We start from the raw sequence: 18,639 nt of genomic DNA, 5'->3' as shown, positions 1-18,639 counted from the left end.
TCCAGTACGACGACGATGGGTATCAGTCATAATACACCATCGCCTACCAAAGGGCAAGGGGCTGGTGCAATGCAGCCCTACGGCTGCCAGCCCCACGGCTATTACTCATGCTACACCGTCTACCGCCAAAAGGCAGTTAGCAGCTGCTGCTGTGTAGCAATGCAGTCCCACGTCTGCCGGCACCCAGAGGACATATGGTGACGGTGAGCTTGAGCTGAGCGGGCTCCATGCTTGCCGTGGTATGTTGTCTGCACAGGTAACCCAGGTAAAAAGGCGCGAATCTATTGTCTGCCGTTGCTGTGACGGGGGGGAGGGGCCTGACGACATGTACCCAGAACCGCCCGCTACACTGTTTTGCATCATCCGGGCATTGGGATCTCAACCCAGAATTCCAAGGGGCGGCGGAGACTGCGGGAACTGTGGGATAGCTGTGGGATAGCTACCCATAGTGCAATGCTCCGGAAGTCGACGCTAGCCTCGTACTGTGGACGCGGTCTGCCTACTTCATGCACTTAGAGCATTTTATGTGGGGACACACACAATCGGCTGTATACAACCGATTTCTATAAAACCGGCTTCTATAAATTCGAACTAATTTCGTAGTGTAGACATACCCTTAGAAAAAAGAGAGCATGGCAACAAACTGACATATGGCAGGAAGAATTAACCAGCACTGCCATCATAGCTATCACCGTTGCTACCACCACAAAATGGGTAGATGAGATTTACTATTACATTGTTTTCCTGATCTCAAAATGCGTTCTCATCTGAACAGGTGATGTGATAAACTACAACATTACCATCTCCATTAGATCAGTGGAATCTTAAGTAACACTTTGGATGAGAAACCAAGATACCTGCCATACTCCTTCCTTAAGTGTTTCATCCTTACCTTAAGCATGCTACCTCTTCTTGCCGTTTATTTTAGCCTGCCAGGACAACCCTACCTTTGCACCAGTTGCTGAGAGCAAAATGGCAAGCTACAAAAAATCCTGTATGTTAGCAAGGTATTTTTCCTTTAAAATAATTCTATGAGAATGAAGTGGGACAAAGAAAACAGAGCTGAACTTTAACTGAATATTTACTTAACTGTTTGCCAAAGTTATAATATATGGTTGCTTTAATGAGAAACCATTGTCACTACAGACACTGAACTACAACTAAGTGTTCAATGCTGTAACACACCTGTTCTAGTACATTTCAGCACCTTTGAGCCAGATCTTCCCTTCCTTCTGTTCTGGGAAGGTGTAAGACTTTTAGAAGACATTTAAAAGACAATAGAAATATTGTTTCATAAAAGCACTGAAGTAGATGTTAGAAATAAGATTAAAATGTGGGGTTAAGCGTGAATTAAATCCTTGCATTAGATTTCTTGTGAATATCTATCTATCCACACAGAACAACAACTGGTCTCCAAAGTTTATTAAAAATCAAAGAATAGAAAATTTTACATAAAAATATGTCAATTTTAGCTTCCACATTGTTGTCCCCACAAAAAAATCTAAACATGATTTTTAGCACATAACCACAGCGGTAGCCAGGCCAATTTATTTGGTACACCATGACTGACATGGACCATGATACCTGTTTCTTTTTTAATGAATTTTGCTTTAAAATGGACGCTAGTTAAAACACCAACTAAAGCCTCTGAAGTTTCCATAATGTAGGTTTACGCTCAATATTGCTAGTGTGGAAAGATTAGTACGAAAGGCCTACGTATCAGCCCTTAAATATTGGTTAATGAATATGTTCACAATTTTTAAAAAATAATTTGTGGTAAATCTGGATCATTAAGTAGTCCAGACAAATGTGCTACTCTACTTTGGAATGTTGCCCCCTCTCATCCCAAGGAGATCTGTTTGCAACTGACAGACGTAGTAACAATATGGGCTAGTCCTGCTTCAAAGGCATACTGCACTTTATAAAGCTTCATCATGTTAGATGCCTCATTTTTATCTTAACATTCAGATATCAGTTTTAAAATATTCCACTTCTGTACATTAGATGTCATGGTAATAGAATTTTTTCAGCTTTTTCCACTAATTGGACTTCAGATAACCAACCTGTAGTGTTCAGCAGGGTTAAGAACCCTCACTTTAAAAATGGGAAGTCAGAGGGCATGTGAAATGCAGCCAACCCCCAGGACAACTGTGGTGCTCTAAAAACTCAGGGTCAGGCAGGATGTATATTTCCTTGTTCAAAAAAGTTAACAAAGACAGTGGTTGTCATGGCAATACACACTTGCATAGTATACCTGTATGCATCTGTAAATTAAGTGCCAGCCACAGATTGTGTCCAACACTGGGCTGTGCTCTCCTCCAATACTTTAAAAGATGCTTCTTGCAATGCTTAGAGCAGCTGAAGTACTTTATATATTTGCTCTTAACAGAACGAATGCATACTGCTATACAGATTCCTTAATGGAATCAACATATTTCCTTTCTCCACATTCCTCAAGCTGGGTACCTTTGTTTAATAATGATGTTCAGCCCCAACCATTAACGGGTTACATTACTAAATCTGACAGAAGCATATAGTTCACAATTCTTAAATTTCATGTCAAAACTTAACCCTTTTTCAACCTTAAGACATTATATTTCTGGCACTTTAAATGCTGGATTTGTTGTCTATTACAAGGAATAAATTAAAACCCACTGGTCAGAGCAAGACAACTGATAGAGGCCAGACAATGAGCTAAAATGCATGGTCAAAACACTTTGGAGCTTAATACCTTCATAAAACCATATGCCAAATCAGCACTTTCATTGTGAATCACGAAGCCTCAAATAGTACCAAAAATGATGTCATGTTCGCAACACTGCTCAGACAACCTGCCAAAACTATGAACCCAACTTAGATAATACAACCTGGGAAAGGATCTGTAAATTAAAAAAAAAAAAAAAAAGCCTCCTCCCTTTAGATACAACTTATGTGACAAAATGAAATTAAATTAAGAATTCTGAATTATTGCACAAATTATACTTTTTCAATATTTACAGAGCAAAAAAATTTTGAAATCTGAAATAAAAACAGGCGGGGCAGCAAAACTATTTTATCATGAATAAAAATGTCAAGGACTGAAGTTCCTTTGCTCCTCAAACAAAAAAGCGAAACAAAATCCCCACAAAGGAACAGATGTAGCTACAGAAAAAACGCTACAGTATTTATAACGTCCTTGCAGTTCTAAGGCCAGAGCTGCTTCGGCACTGTATGAGTCGTAATGGGAAGGCAAAAAAACAAAAACAAAAACCTTCCACATTTAATAAGGCTTCACAAATAAGCACAACTACTTTAAGATGGACTTGACCACCACATGAAGAAACATGCAAAAAGTCAGCTGCAGATATTTGGCAACACCCACAAACTGATGTGCTGAATGCTGGTCTCCATTCTGCCGTCTAGTATCGTTCACTCAGCTTCAGTTTGTAAAATGGGAGAAGATCATCCTGGCATTAGCCATTATCTGCTGAGACTAATAGGCAAACTGTCTCTGTGTTTTTTTCTTCGCCAGATGTTACGATTATATTGGTGGTGTCCTCTGTTGCCAACTGGCTGCCTCACACCTCCACTGCTGACTGGACTGTAGCCATTCCCTTGGTTAGGATTATGAGCTCCTTTCATAGAGAACTTCATTCCATTGTGCTGCTAAAAATACAGAAGTGTTCAGTTTAGTACTACAGTCAGTTGAAACAAAGTGCATCAATTCTCTAACCAGCTGTACTTTCTCAATGTGCTACTCACTGTCAGAACATGCATCAAAACAAGTAACGATATCTTTCCACACTTGACTAAAATGTACAAGAAACATCCCATTTGAGAAACTAGCTAAGTTAACTAACTTGCACTACCACCACCATGGAAGGGAGTATGCTCCCCTTCTGAAGTCTGCTCCTCAAATGTAAAGGTACTAGGTCAAAGGCATGTGTCCTAAGCACCCTTTAGTTTTGCATTAAATATATTGACTAGAGATGTGATTAATTTGTTTCACATTTAGTTAATTTTCTGAAGGGACTTAGTAGGAATACAAGTACATGCTAAATATCGGATCAGTTACTGTTGGAGAAATGTTTCCTTTTTCTAGCAGTTACCACACTGGTATCTGAGATACCACACAAGTCCTTATGCTTGGGATAGGTGTTAACTATGTTCTCAGATACCATGGCATGGTAACTGCTGGCAAAAGTTTCAATGGCAGCCAGTGTAAATCTGCTACCATCGTGGGTGACATGGGTATATTCTATTCACCTATAGACAGTGGACAGGTATCCTCCCTAGCGGGTCCAAATTAAGTGAAATACTGCTTGAATAAGGTATTTTTGTAACAACATTCAAGGTATTTTATAATAACAAAAAAGGTATTACTTTTGATAAAGGTAACTTCAGCTCAAGTCAAGTCATGAGGGCCTTGGAAAGAAGTATGGTATGAAGCATGACCAGTAGCTCCATTTTATGCAGACAAATAATTTTATAGAGTATTTAAATGTCTTCAAAAGGAGGACATTATCAATCTAAGTTATCAAAACTATTCATTACCTTTTATCACCACCTATTTTAGTTCAATACCTAAAACAGAGTTTCTTAATCTTCACAACAGGCTTTCATAATTGCAGAGAATTTTATACTGGTAGTTAATCACCTGCATACATGTGTGTACAGGATCTACAAGACTTAGTCCATTAATTTCTTAGAATAATAAAGAAGTTTCTTCAACTAATTGATTATACATTTCCACATTAGTCTGAAGTAACAGCAATTGTGTAAATCTTAGAAACTGTGTCTATTTGTACAACTGAGCCCACATCAAGTTTATCTAGCCCATATTTTATTATTCAAACAACATATTAAAATGGATGAGAGGCCAACATAACTGCATCAAGTAGAGAAAGATGAAAAAAGTGAACTTGGAAATCTGAGGGAATTAACAAGCTGAGGTTTAAAATGAGCTGCAGGATGGCAAGAAAGCAATTGTAGCAGGAAGTACAGAGCTCATTCCATCTCCTGTTGAGGTCAATAGTAAATGGGAAGACTCCTTCAATGAATGCACAATAGGGCTCAAACAATGCCAATAGAAAACACATTTTTACCTTATCTAAATTAACTCATTTGGAACTAGTGTAGGACTATGGCGCAGCATGTATATTCCTGCCTTTATCCAGAAGTAGTCATTCAGACCACCTGCCTAGGTGCTATGATAATACAAATAATAAATCTGTGTGTCATGAAAAATTCAGAATATAAAAATGCGAGTCAACCTAACCAGGCATCTAGAAAACTTTGTTCCTGGTGCTTGATATTACCATATTAATCTCAGCCTAAATTAGCCAAATAAAGCCTGACCTTGATAATACACCCATTATTATTTGCACAAGACATCCTGGCAATCCAGAGACTAGAAATGGTTATACTTTATTTAAAAATAATAATAATAATCAGGAAAGACAGGGAGAAGAGAGGGAACACCTGAAGCACCAACTCTGAAGACTGGAGTGTCCAAATATTTACCCAAATATATTAATCACCAAAAGATCAAGTGTTTGCCAAAAGTATTTCTTCATCAATCTAAGGATTTTGGCTCAAACACTGAATGTTACCAACATACCATGTGGGTTTTTGTTTTTGTTTTGTTTTTAAACCAGACAACTTCTGAGACGCTAGATTTTTAGTAGTTTGCTTTTGAAGCAAAAAGTCATGCCGTTCAGTGGTGTTCTCATTAGCAGCAAACTCAAGGAAATGTTTATTAGGAATTAAGCCAACACTCTTGGCTCCTACACAGTAAATTTTCTATTCTAAACAAGTTTGTAAATAAATGAATCAGTTATTACGCAAATAATTTTACCTATGTATCAATGAAATTTAGTAAATATATTGAAAAATACAAAGGAAAACAATGAATTGTCCTTTAACATTCAAAATACCCATCAAGACCAGCAAGCAGACACATCAGCAAACAGATACACAGGTTTCTTTTGTTACTAAAGGTGCCCTCTAGACAGGACCTCAAGAAGAGAGCAGATACCTGATCCTAGCTCTGTAAGAAATACTTCTGGTAGTGAAGCACCAAGTCTTGAGGCTGAAGGAAAAACCCAAGGAATATACCATAAACCTAGCAATTCTTTTAACTGGAGAGGGGAAAAATCCTACAAAAAGTTAAGGATCAGAAGACAACTTCTAGCTGCACTTCTTGGCCTCACCTGTACAAAGCTTGCTGAATTTAAATAACAAGCTATAGATGCAAACAGATTAAAAATAGCAGTGTTTGGAAAGATCCAAGGCAGGCACAATTGTCCTTCTCACAGCATTCCCAGGATGTATGTAAAATACTAGAACTCTTATCATGGATGGATGCAAAGTTAATCTAGATTTTCTGTCATGAAGAGTATTTGTATTGGACTTTTAATCGCCAAAAGCTTGCTGTCTTCAGTGTGGCTGAAGAATTAGCTTCTTACCCCTAATGAGCAAGCCTCCTAGTCTCACGATAGGGGCTGAAGAGTGATGGAAAACTTAAGAGTCGTGCGATCAGGTACTGGCTACAGAGTGACCAGAAGTCAGGAAGTAAGCCCCTTCTTTGTAGCTTGATAAAGACCAATTATCAATTTTATCTGTAATTTTGACATCTTTAGATCCACTGCCCTGGACAGAAATAATAATTCATGTTCACTTATCCAGTCTAATTGAGTGGAAGCAGAGTTCCTCTTTTTTGAAATTAAAAGCCTGTTGGTAAATATGCATGAACTGGCCACTCTCTTCCCCAGACTAATATAGCCAAAACTAAAGAGAAAACTAGAACAATTTGAGACACTACGATAGTGTGGCATTTTAACTTCAGGCTCCATCCTCTCTTGCCCCAACTGGAAGACAATCAAATCCCATGTTAAACCAAACTTAGTATTTCATATCCTGTGTGCATACATATATCTGTCTGTCTAGCACAGCAGATTTATATGGGAGTAATCAAAATTACAGGCAAACTATTATTTGTTCTCCCATGATAAACCCACTGCTCTGTACAGAAGTTCATACTCATGAGAAGTAGTAAACAGTAACCATAGCCCACTAATCGTTTAGGGAGGATAACAGTGAACAGTCATTACAAATAAAATAAACAACAGCTTTTACCACCAAGACAGTTGCTATCCAGTTTCCAGTGAAGAGAAACTGAAAATTGAGGGCATGAATGTATAAATGCATCAGGTCAACTGGACTAACATTATGACATATTACAGTGTTTCTCAAACTGGGGTCCACGGACTCCCAGAGTACACTCTGTTCCCTAGCGTGCAGGAGGTGCTGGGAGGGAGGGGGATGAGTGGGACGGGGTGCACTCAGGGGAGGGGGGAAGAGAGGTGCGGTAGAGCAGGAGCAGGGGTGAGGCCTTGGAGGAAGGGGTGGAGTGGGGACTTGGGGAATCCGCAAAAATTTTTAAATCAAAATGGGGGTCCTCGGGTTGCTAAAGTTTGAGAACCGTTGACATATTAGATGACATTTATGACACTGGATGCCCTTGAAACTAGGATATGTTTCTACATCTTTTTCCTTTCCCTTCTGTCCTCCAGGTCAGCAAAATGTAAAGACTACTATATTGGAGCATTTGGAAAGCACCTATCTAAAGAGGAAGAAACTCAGAATCAGAATTTAAAAAATGATTAATTTCTTCTGATTTAGGGAATCCCAAACCAGAAGATTCACCTTGCATTCAACAAGACCACCTATCAATTCAGAGACTTTTGTAGGTCAAAGTGAAACCCTGCATTCACATGAACAAGGTGGCTGAAAGACATTGTCCTGAGAAGGTATAGGAAAGTAAAGGAAACACTAAATACTGTACAGTACTGCATGCTTTTCCAAAATCTTTAAGGAAAGGTGTGGCCTCAACTCTCTGTATTTGATCTTTTCAAAGGTGATATTTGGTACAGTAGCCCACAAAACAGTCTTGACAACCATTTAACTCATGTCTACACCATTTGAAGAGAACGACTTTACATGTATTCAATCCTAACCCAGATTATAGGCCCCAATTCAAACCTACCTTCTCTGGTATCTTTGTAGGATATATATATATTTTTTTTTAATAAAAACTCTTGTTTGGGAGAAGCCAAAGAAAGATCAGTGGCAATGTCCACTAAAACCTGCCTTAAGAATGGAAGAGATTGGTAAAAGTAATTCTTCTCATCCGCTTCGGACTCTACTGAACTGTTGCAGAATCATTTTATTTTATCTATTTGGTTAGTCCTGATGTTTACTGCCAGTGTCTATCCTAGGGAAAAAGTAGCAATATCACTGCTGGGCTGATGGTATGAGTGACTAGCACAATGAAGCACTGGCAGATGCCAGACAAAGCCAGAATAAACTATATGAAGAAATCAATCTGCTGTTGGTCTGCGATTATAAAAACAGTTCGATTCATTACTTCAGAATCAAGCTTAAGGTATCAGTTCCTCTCCCATTTTCCTTTCTTGGGCTCAACCATAAGACATACTAGCAACGTCCTTTCAGGTTTGTCCTATCAAGTCATTTTGTTTGGAAAGACTGAGGCAGGCCAAATGTGAATATGGCAAAAATTAAGAGAGTTAAGAGTTTTCTAAATAGTCCTCAAAAAGAAGAACAGGAGTACTTGTGGCATCTTAGAGACTAACAAATTTTGTTAGTCTCTAAGGTGCCACAAGTACTCCTGTTCTTCTTTTTGCGGATACAGACTAACACGGCTGCTACTCTGAAACCTAAATAGTCCTGCTTCCTTTTAGGGTACTTTGAGTCTAAGATTTAGTAGGGACCTGTGGCTTTAAGGAAACCATGGAATCCTAGCTCACATCCAAGCACAGTCACATGAAGTTTCTCCCATCTCCTCATATGATTAGATTAAAGCTAGTCAGTGAGCTGTTGATTCAGGAAAGAGCACATGGAAGGCATGTGCATCTTGCCCTGGTGAGAGAAGGGCAATGTGCAGGAGCTGGGAATATGGGTTTTAGTTGTCATTGTGATGACTACTGAGGGAGTTTTCCTCCCCTGATCTGAACATGCTTGCAGGATTTTTGCTATGATGCAGATTCCATCGTGGATCAGAAAGGCAATGCTGGTTCAGAGGCTACTCTGCTGCTGTCCCCACTGCACTTCCAAACTGTTTTCCAGCAAAGTGGAATAATTACTTGCTATGGAGGCATGACTGTGTTCCTGACAGTGAGGTAGACCTATGTCAGGAGATAAAGCTGCCTTGCTAAATCCTTGGCATGACCCCAGTTTACAAGTAGCAAAGCTGGAGCAGTTATGCTCCTGGCTACAAGAGGAAGTGCACCAAGGTTTTTCCAAGAGGTAGTAAATGAGACAAAAGCTTTGGTGCCAAGAAAATCTGCCCCAAGGGCAGCTGCCTTCCATTCCAAGGGCAAAGTTTCTTTTGAGTACAGGAACAGTAAACCTTTGCTGCTGCTGGAGCTTATCTACTGACAAGAGTTGAGAATCTACCCTGGGTCTCCTCTACAGATGGAGGCCAAACTATACTGAGTGGGAGAAAACTGCTGAATTGGGGGGGACCCCAAAAAAATAAAGGAGTAATTTTCCACAGGAATCATTCCTTGCAAAAAGACTCATAGAACATGAGCAAACATCTGTACAGACATTCCCAAGTTAGTCAGTCTATATAGCTTTGAGTATCTGCTATTAATAGTACTTGGTCACAGGTGAAAGAGTGTAAATGCAAATTACTGCAGGAAATCCTTCAGCTCTCAATAGAATCCAGATGACAACTGCCCTCAAACTTCTCCATAAAGAAAAAAAAAAAAGGTACAAAAAGTAGTCTCAGGATTTTATTGTCTGAACGGTTTCCTTATAATTAAGGCCCAAGGAGAAGTTAGATGGTTTTTGAGGGGATAGCCTCGTGAATACCTGAATTACTGGAAGACATTGAGGTAACTATTTACAAAATTTACAGTTGTTCTTTGCGGTCTTACCAAATACTTGAAGGATTTTGTGTAACTGAAGGATGAACTCTTATACCCCAGCCACATTTATATCACTAACTGCTCCTTTGGAAACTAGATTAAGATTTATATCCTCTGTTGGCAAGGTTAAGATGTTAAACTACCTTTATCAAAAAGGACTGTTAGGAAAAAGGCTGGCTGGATTGCAGTTTATGTATTAACCAGAATGGGCTACGTAAAAATAGCTCATTTTATTTTTTATAAATAATTTACTTTATGATCTCAGATCTCACTTGCAGTATGGGTTATCAATTATATAGTCTAATTAAAAGCAAAATATTTATTACATTCTTGCTAAGATATGAAGAATTCACCATCAGGAAAGTTGTTTACACATGCTATGACCAACACCACATACAGGGGAGGATAGTTTAAGGAAAGAATCCATGGAATCAAATTAAAATTTAAATAAAACAAAAGCATACCTTCTGATACAAGTGGGAGCTTGGCAGAGGATTGGGGGATGCAGAGGGAACAGCAGGAGAGGGCATGTGGTGAACAGTTTTCAGAGATGGTGCCCCTTCAGTGTCAACCTGTCTGCAGGGAAGTGGAGGACCAACGATGGTAGGCGGAGGGACAGTAAACCTTGTCTAAGTAAAAGAGGGGTGAAAAATATGTCAGTGAAGTGGCTAGGATACACTATACAGGAACTCAATGCACAAATTCTATTTAAAAAACTATGGCATACTATATGTAATTATCCAATATTACTACTAACTACATTTTGCATTTAAACAAACATTTCTTGGCATTCATTCACAATTTCCCTTAAGGTTTCCAGTGTCGAAAGGGTTGTACGTTTCTACTTTTCAATTTGCAGAAGTGTGGACATTACAGTTTCTGGACACATTACTATTGAACTTTATACAAGTCAAATTAACAGAAACAAAACCTGAAAAGAGAGTTGTCCCTTTAGCTAAATACAAAACCAAAATACTCAGGCAGTCCTTCTCAAACGGACACTGAAATAAGCCTTGCATCACACTCAGAAAATGGAGGTTACTCACCTTACACAGTAACTGTCTTTCTTCGAGATACATGTGAATCTCAAGCCCTTGATTGGAGATTTTACACTAGCAGTGTCCGTTTGGCCTGTGCATGTACTCTATACAACCTCGTGCTGCACACTGAGGCTACAGGTGGTTGCATGGGCAAATCGCTTTCAGATTCTTTATCTGAATATTCAACAAAGAACAGTTCAAAGCAGAAGGGAAGGAGGGCAGGTAGTGGAACACTCATAGGGACACACATCTTAAAGAACCACAGTTCCTGCACATAAGGAGTAAGCTCCTCTTCTTCGAGTAGCTTCCCTATGGGTGGCTCCACCTCAAGTAGCTCCCAAGCAGTACCCCAGTACCCCAACAGGGAGAAGGGAGCTTCGGAATCAAATCCAAGATTGAGTAAACAGAACCAAGTGCTGCATAAGATCTGATAGCATGAACCAAGGTACAGTGCTTTAGAAAAAGTATGCACTGTGGGTCATGTAGCAACTTTGCATCTCTTAGATACTGGAATGTTTTTGAGCAAAAATGTGGAAGTGTGCTATTATTCTTTGGGGAGGTAAAACACCAGCTGCATTGTAGTGAGAAAATAATACACCCAGAGATCCCCCCTCAAAAAAATCTCTGAATAAATAGTGGGCCCATTGGATCTTTCTGTGATGGTGACAAGCAATCAGGCTTATTTCTGAAATTGTTGAGTCCTATCCAGATAAAAAGCCAATGCCTGTCTCACATCTAATTTATGAAAGGAGGTCTCATGCTGACATTTATGTAGTTTAGGGAAAAATACCAGTAGATGAATAGACTGGATAAGATGGAAATCTAAAAACACCTTAGCTAAGAATTTGGGGTGCAGCCATAAGGAGACCTTGTCCTTGAAAAATACCATAAACGGGGAGTCTGCCATCAAGACCCCAACCCTGTGACCAGACAGAATAGCTACTAGAAAGGCCATCATCACAGATAAGTGAAGCCAGGAGCAGGTTGCCATAGGCTCAATTGGAAGTCCCATTTAAGTACAAGATTGAAATCCCAAGTTGGAATAAGATCCTCAACTTGGGGGAAAAGGTTGCCAAAACCCTTAATAAATCTAGATGACACAAGATAAGCAGATATAGAAAACCCCTCTAAAAGAGAACGAATTGCTGATATTGCTGTCAGATGAACCTTAGAGCTTACTGATAACTGTGAATTTCATCAAGTTCAGCAGATAACCCAAGGTATCTGAGAGTGGAGACTGTTCAGGCACAAGGTGAGGACACTGACGACATTAGTGGTGAAACCTTTTCCATTTCTGAAGGTAAGCAATTAGAGCTGACTCCCTTCTACTGTTTAGTAATACGTTTTGTAAGCCTGCCAAGCAGGCAGAATCTAATCCCATGAACTATCAAGGAGCCATGAGTGGAGGCAGAAGACCCCTATGTTGGGGTGAGGCACACAACCTGCATCCTGGGATGGTTGGAAGCTTGAATGCTGAATGGACACTCAGGTGAAACAGGTAAAGATACCAAGCTTGCCCCAGCCGGGTTGATACTATAAGGATAACCCTGGCCTTGGTCTGTCTGATCTTGTTCATCACTCTTACAGTTAGTGGTGTTGGAAGGAATACATAGAACAGGCCCTTCATCCAAGGAAAGAAGAAAGCATCTCCCAAAGAGTGATGACCTATGCTTTCTGTTGAACAGAATAAGGGATACTTCTTGTTGCTGAATATGGCAAATAGGTCCACCTCTGGAAGTCCTCACCTTTGGAACATCCCACGAAAAATTTGACAGTCCAAATCCCATTTGTTGTCCTGGGAGAGGCACCTGCTGAGCATATCAGATGAGACATTCTGGACGCCAGGAAGGTAAACAGCTGAGATCTGAATCTGATGGGCTATACACCAGTTCCACAACTTCATAGCTTCACCACACAGGAAGGGGTATTCTCCCTGTTTGAGGATACAAAACATGCATGTCACATTGTCCATCATGATCTTGATTGATTTGACCTTGCTAAGCGATAGGAACTGAAGGCATGTGTTCCTGACTTCCCTGAGTTGCAACAGGTTGACATGGAAACAGACTTCCTGAGGTGACCGTCTGCCCTGAGTTGTGAGGGAACTGAGGTGTGCTCCCCACCCTAACAGTGATACGTCCATTCCTACAGATACTTTTGGAGCTAGGTGGATGAAATCGACACCTGCATGCAGAGTTGATTTTTACACCAATCTAAGGAGCTCTTCATCAGAAAGGGAACTGTGACCGGTTTGTCCAAACTGTCTCTGGTTGAGAAATAGATCCTTCTGAACCAGTGGAGGTATAGTGTTGCATGCTTGATCATGAAGATGTAAGCTGCCATATGAACCAGGAGCAGCAATCACTTCCTTACTGAAGTATGAGGGGTTCCCTTTAATTGTCCCCCACCAGGTTCGCTGAAGTTATGAATCTGTCTGTGGAAAGGAATGAAGGTCCTGGCTGCCAGTGAATCAATTTATGCCCCTATTAATGGTATTCTCTGTACAGGAGCTAACGTGGACTTTTTTTAAATGTTTATCTGGAGACCCAATTCCTGGAAGAGAGAAAGGGTTATATTGGTGGAATTAAGTACTGCTTTGTAAGATCGGCCCTTGAGATACAGGAAGACTAAAATTGCTTCTCACAGAAGGTAAGCAAATACTACAGCTAGAACCTTTGGAGAACACCCTTGGGGCCGAAGGCTAGTACTCAGTATAGAAAATGATCCTGGCCCATGGTGAAACGTATGCATTTCCAGTGAGCAGGATGTATTGCTATGTGGAAATAGAAATCCTGCAGGTCAAGGATTGAAAGCCAATCTCCTGCCTCTAGAGAAGGGATTATAGCTACCAGAATCACCATCCTGAACATTTGAGACTTTACAAATTTGTTCAATTGTCTTAGATCTAAAATCCATCTCCACTCTCCATCCCTCTTTGGCACGAGAAAATACTTTGAGTAAAACACTTTCCGACTGTGAGGGGATGGGACCAGTTCTATCACTACTAAACAAAGCAGAGAGTATGTTGATTTAGTATAGTCTTGTGAGAGGGGTCTCTGAAGAGCAACAGGGAAAGGGGAGGCAGGGAAGAAAAGTGGATGGTGTAGCCCAATGCTACACCCTCCATGACCCACTTCTCCGTTGTAACATGCTGCCAGGCCTCCTGGAAATAGGAAAGGTGGTTGAAAGGCTGCAGCTTGCAAACTAGAGTTGAGGGAGGAGTTGAGGCCTCGACCAACCCATCAAAATTTTTATTTCAGTGACTAGGTACTCGCTGAAGGAAGATGAGAAGCTCTTTTCCTCTGGAATTTTTGTCTATTTCTAGCATTTTCAGTAGTTCTGTGAAATCCAGAGAACTGAGTCAGATATGATTTCTGGGCAGCTTGAAACCTGCTAAATCTCCTCTTGTTCATGGAAGTATACGCCCGGAGACCTCAACGTTGCCCTATAGTCCTTTGGCATGTGCAGGGACTTAACTGTAGCCCACAAGAAGAGCTTTTGACCATGAAACATGAGGTCCTCAACAGTATTCCGAACATCTCTCAGGAACCCTGACAGCTAGAGCCACAATGCCCTGTGCATGACAACTGCTGTGGAGCTGGAGCCAGTGGCAGCGTCTGCAGCATATAAGAATGGTTGGAGTGAGGTTCTGGCTAATAAACTGACCCTCCTTAAATGAGGGCCTGGAAGTGCATTCTGTGCTCCTGTGGAAGATATTCAATAAAGGTTGTAAACTTGTTGTAATTCATGAAGTCCTACTCTGCCATGATCACCTGATAGGTTGCTATCTGAAATTGGACGGTCACAGAAGAGTGCACCTTGTGGCAAAAAAGGCATAACCTCTTCTGGTCCTTATCATAAGGGGTATACCTGGAATAATGCTGTTTACCCCACTTGTTTACAACATCCACCAACAGGGAATTAAGCTAGGGGTGCAAAAACAAAAATTCTGAGTCCCAGGGGTGAACATAATATTTCTCATCCACCCATTTATAAGTTGTTGGTGGGAGTTTGCCACACAATCTTTGGTGGCTCCAGGAGCACTTCATTAATGGGTAGTGCAAAGCGGGTATGTTGCCAACTGCAGAATGTCCAAGAGCCTGCGTTGGGAGTCTTTAACCTCCTCAAGAGATATTTGGAGAGTGTCAGGTCCTGGAATTGCCAAAAATCATCAGCCATTAATTATAGTGGACGCACAATTGCCTAGTCCAGAGATGAGAACAAAGGATCCTACCATCCCTAATGTGTATGAGGATCCTTGTACAAGTATGGGTTCCTGTAATGATGTGTGAGGAACCCCACACTGATAACGAGATGATTTATTGGAGGACACTGAGGAGAATGCAGAAGTCATTCAATGGAGGAGGGGAAGAGAAAATGGCAGAGAATCTTGTGCTACAGGGACGCAATGGTAATCTGGAAACAGGGGTCTCGGCACCAAGAATCATTCAGTACCCATAAGCAGTGGGGATTATGACTCATCTATAGAGTCCTACCAAATTCATGTCAATAAAAAAAACAACTCACAGACAGTAAAATCTGGTCACCCGCCCCCCATTAAATCTGGTCTTTTGTGAGATTTTACCCTATACCAGGGATTGGCAACCTTTGGCACGCGGCTTGCCAGGATAAGCACCCTGGCGGGCCAGGCCGGTTTGTTTACCTGCTGCGTCCAGAGGTTTGGCTGATCGCACCTCCCACTGGGATGTGCTGGCCGCCGCTTCCCGCCGCCCCCATTGGCCTGGAGCAGCGAACCGCGGCCAGTGGGAACCGCGATCAGCCGAACCTGCGGATGCGGCAGGTAAACAAACCGGCCCGGCCCACCAGGGTGCTTAACCTGACAAGCTGCGTGCCAAAGGTTGCTGATCCCTGCCCTATACTATACAGATTTCACAGGGGAGACCAGCGTTTCTCAAATTGGGGGTCCTGACCCAAAAGGGAGCTGCGGGGGCGGGTTGCAAGGTTATTTTAGGGGGTTGCAATATTGCTACCCTTATTTCTACACTGCCTTAAGAGCTGGGAGGCTGGAGAGTGGCGGCTATCGGCTGGGCGCCCAGCTCTGAAGGAGTTGCCCTACCAGCAGCAGGACAGAAGTAAGGGTAGCAATCCCATACCATGCCATCCTTACTTCTGTGCTGTTGCTGGCGGTGGCACTGCCTTCAGAGCTGGGATCCTGGCCAGCAGCCGCTGCTCTCCAGCTGCCCAGCTCTGAAGGCAGCGCCGCCACCAGCAGCAGTGCAGAAGTAAGGGTAGCAGTACTGAAAACCCCCACCCATCAATAATCTTGCAACCCCCCCCCCCCCACACACACACACACCACTGTGAAATTTCATATTTAAATAGCTGAAATCATGACATTTCGATTTTTTAAATCTTATGACTGTGAAACTGACCAAAATGGACTGTGAATTTTATAGGGCCTATAGCAGCGCCTGCTCCCGGCCCCTCCACAAACGCAGTCAGAGAGCAGCTGAAGTGCAGCACCCATGTCCTTTTATTGTTTGTGTCCGTTCCCACCACCTATTATTTACAGGTATTTACAGAGACCAACACTCTGGAAGACTACTAGCTTCCCAGCCAGCAGGGATCTAGAGCCCACACTCCTCCCTTTCCCGTCTCCCCTGCTTCCTGTCTCTTAGCCAGCTTTATAGGGCAGGCTGGCTACCCAGGCCTGCAGGTGGATCCACTCTGGTAATTAGGGTGTGGCCCTTCTGCCAGCCCAACTAATACCCTTATTCCTCTGGAACAGGGCTAACAGGGGCCTGGCTTGTTTCTCCTAGCCAGCACCCTGTTACAGGGCCTTACTCATCTAACACTGAAGTGTCTCTGGAGTTGCGGAATTCCTGCAGTACTCAACAGATTGATACTAACTCAGCAGTTGAAGTGAATGGTATCAATGATCTGGAGCGTGTACGTGCCAGGTACGAAGGTATTTCGCACTTCGATTTTGCTGGTGTTGACAGAGACAAGTGCAAGCAAAGGCATTGATAAGTCTGATTTAGATGTTACCTTTCTAGAGGAATGTATGTCCTAGGCTTTCCTGTCCTTCACAGACATTACTGGGGGTCTGCTGGAGCTTGCTTCTCTGAAATACTCTGGGATCTTGGCTGGTACCGGAAGAAAAGTCCTTCACCTCCATGGTACCAAGTTGCCAGATCGAGGCCTCCAACATCATAGACTTGGAGGGAGATCAGGAGCTTTTTGGAGGTGGTTCCTTGTGGTAGAAGATAGAGCTCCTCTTCTCTGGAGCCTTCTGAAGTCCTCCCCATCTTAGGGGAGACCTTTGCTGAGGTTGAAAGGGCACTAAATCAGCCAACTGCCAGATGTACTGGCAGGTCTCCTAACCTAGCTGGTCAAAGTGAGCACTCTATCATCAGACGCTTCAATTTGGTCTCCTGATTCGTCCATGCCCTAGATTTGACAGCCAGGCAAAAAAAGTTACACTTTTGGGAGATATGGGCCCTCCCAAGCAATGGATACACAGAATGTCCATTGCTGACCAGGTTAGCCTCCTGAAAAGAGGCAGCATTTGAAAATTGGCAAGCCAGGCATGCCCAGCCAGGCCAACTAAGCTCCCTAGGAAAAAGAGGAGAAAAAAGGAAGAAGGAAAAATCCAAAACCTCTCACTACTATCTAACTAATTCTATACAAACACTGAACTAGAAACACTGAACTAATTACAGAACAACTGCAAAACATGCTAAGGCATGCACAAGGCTGACATGATAGAGCTCCACCTCAGGCCAAGGTGGTAGAGAACAGAGCTATTCGCCCACACAGCCCTCTCTACACTCAGTGTGCAACACAAGGTTATAAAGAGCACATGCATGAGCTGAACTGACACTGCTAATGGAAAATCTCTGATCAAGGGCTAGAGAGGTGAATGCATACCTGAAGTGGAGCGTCTACAGGGACACCACTCGAAGAATGTGATCTAATTACTGCCATGTGAGACCAAAAAGCAAAAGTCATTTAATTGAGAATAACTCTTGGGCATTCCAGAATCAAGGCAAAGTCTAGGGACTGCCAGCAGAATCTTTCAAGAAACTGACAAAAACAGGCTCAAGAAAAGATGGTAATTTGGCAGTTGTTCAATCTGGAATGTGTTTGAAAGAAACTGGATCACTACATTTACTTTGGGAAATGTGCAACTATGCACAACTTTCACATTTGAGCTATGAGGGCAATGATCAATTTCACAGAGATATCTGCAGCTGTCTAATCTACAGAATACCTCCTACACACATCACTGCCAAGCAGGTGTACTCATTAGGTCACCCGCCATTTGAAGGAAATAATTTCAGTGTAATTACTACAGACTCGTTATGCTCTTCCAAATCTCCAAGCTATCACAGTGATGTCAGCTCTGTCACCATGTCATGGCCACTGAAGGGCCATAAACATCACAGCTGTGGCATAACTGGGTGCACAAGTAGACTTGAAAGCATAACACATAGGCCATCTTCCCACCGGAGTCATACCAGACCAAGATATATTACACACCAGGGCCATGAAATACAAACCTGAACTGTCAAGATGAACCCAATTAATGTCCTCAACCCTGATAAAGTTATTGTCCGACCATAAAAATTCCACACACAGCAGACCTCTCATCCCTTCTAGAGAGTCAAGAAACACTATATCTAATGTGGCCTGTAACTGAGACC

The 18,639-nt window shown here is 41.9% G+C and overlaps 1 protein-coding gene across 9 annotated transcripts in view; it reads right to left on the bottom strand.

The window, feature by feature from the left end:
* Nucleotides 1-1,407: 1,407 nt before the first annotated feature.
* TENT4A (terminal nucleotidyltransferase 4A) overlaps nt 1,408-18,639 on the bottom strand; it is a 117,569-nt gene continuing 100,337 nt past the window's right edge. For 3 of the 9 annotated variants that reach the window (XR_010598519.1, XM_024109622.3, XM_065584199.1), the window contains 2 exons: nt 10,397-10,561; nt 1,408-3,645 (listed from right to left, as the gene is read on the bottom strand). Coding sequence is in view for 4 of the 9 variants with exons in the window: in XM_024109622.3 (XP_023965390.3) it covers nt 3,460-3,645; nt 10,397-10,561 (351 nt within the window). In the remaining 5 variants the exon portion in view is untranslated. Of the gene's footprint in view, nt 3,646-10,396; nt 10,562-12,717; nt 12,906-18,639 lie in introns of those variants that run through there. The other 6 variants (XR_010598517.1, XR_010598520.1, XM_065584198.1 and 3 more) reach the window with 4 other exon arrangements.

The sequence above is a fragment of the Chrysemys picta genome, chromosome 2 (assembly GCF_011386835.1).
Source record: "Chrysemys picta bellii isolate R12L10 chromosome 2, ASM1138683v2, whole genome shotgun sequence".
NCBI classification, from domain to species: Eukaryota; Metazoa; Chordata; order Testudines; family Emydidae; genus Chrysemys; species Chrysemys picta.
Note: the sequence above shows the minus strand (reverse complement) of the source record. Positions and strands in the feature narration are given on the sequence as shown.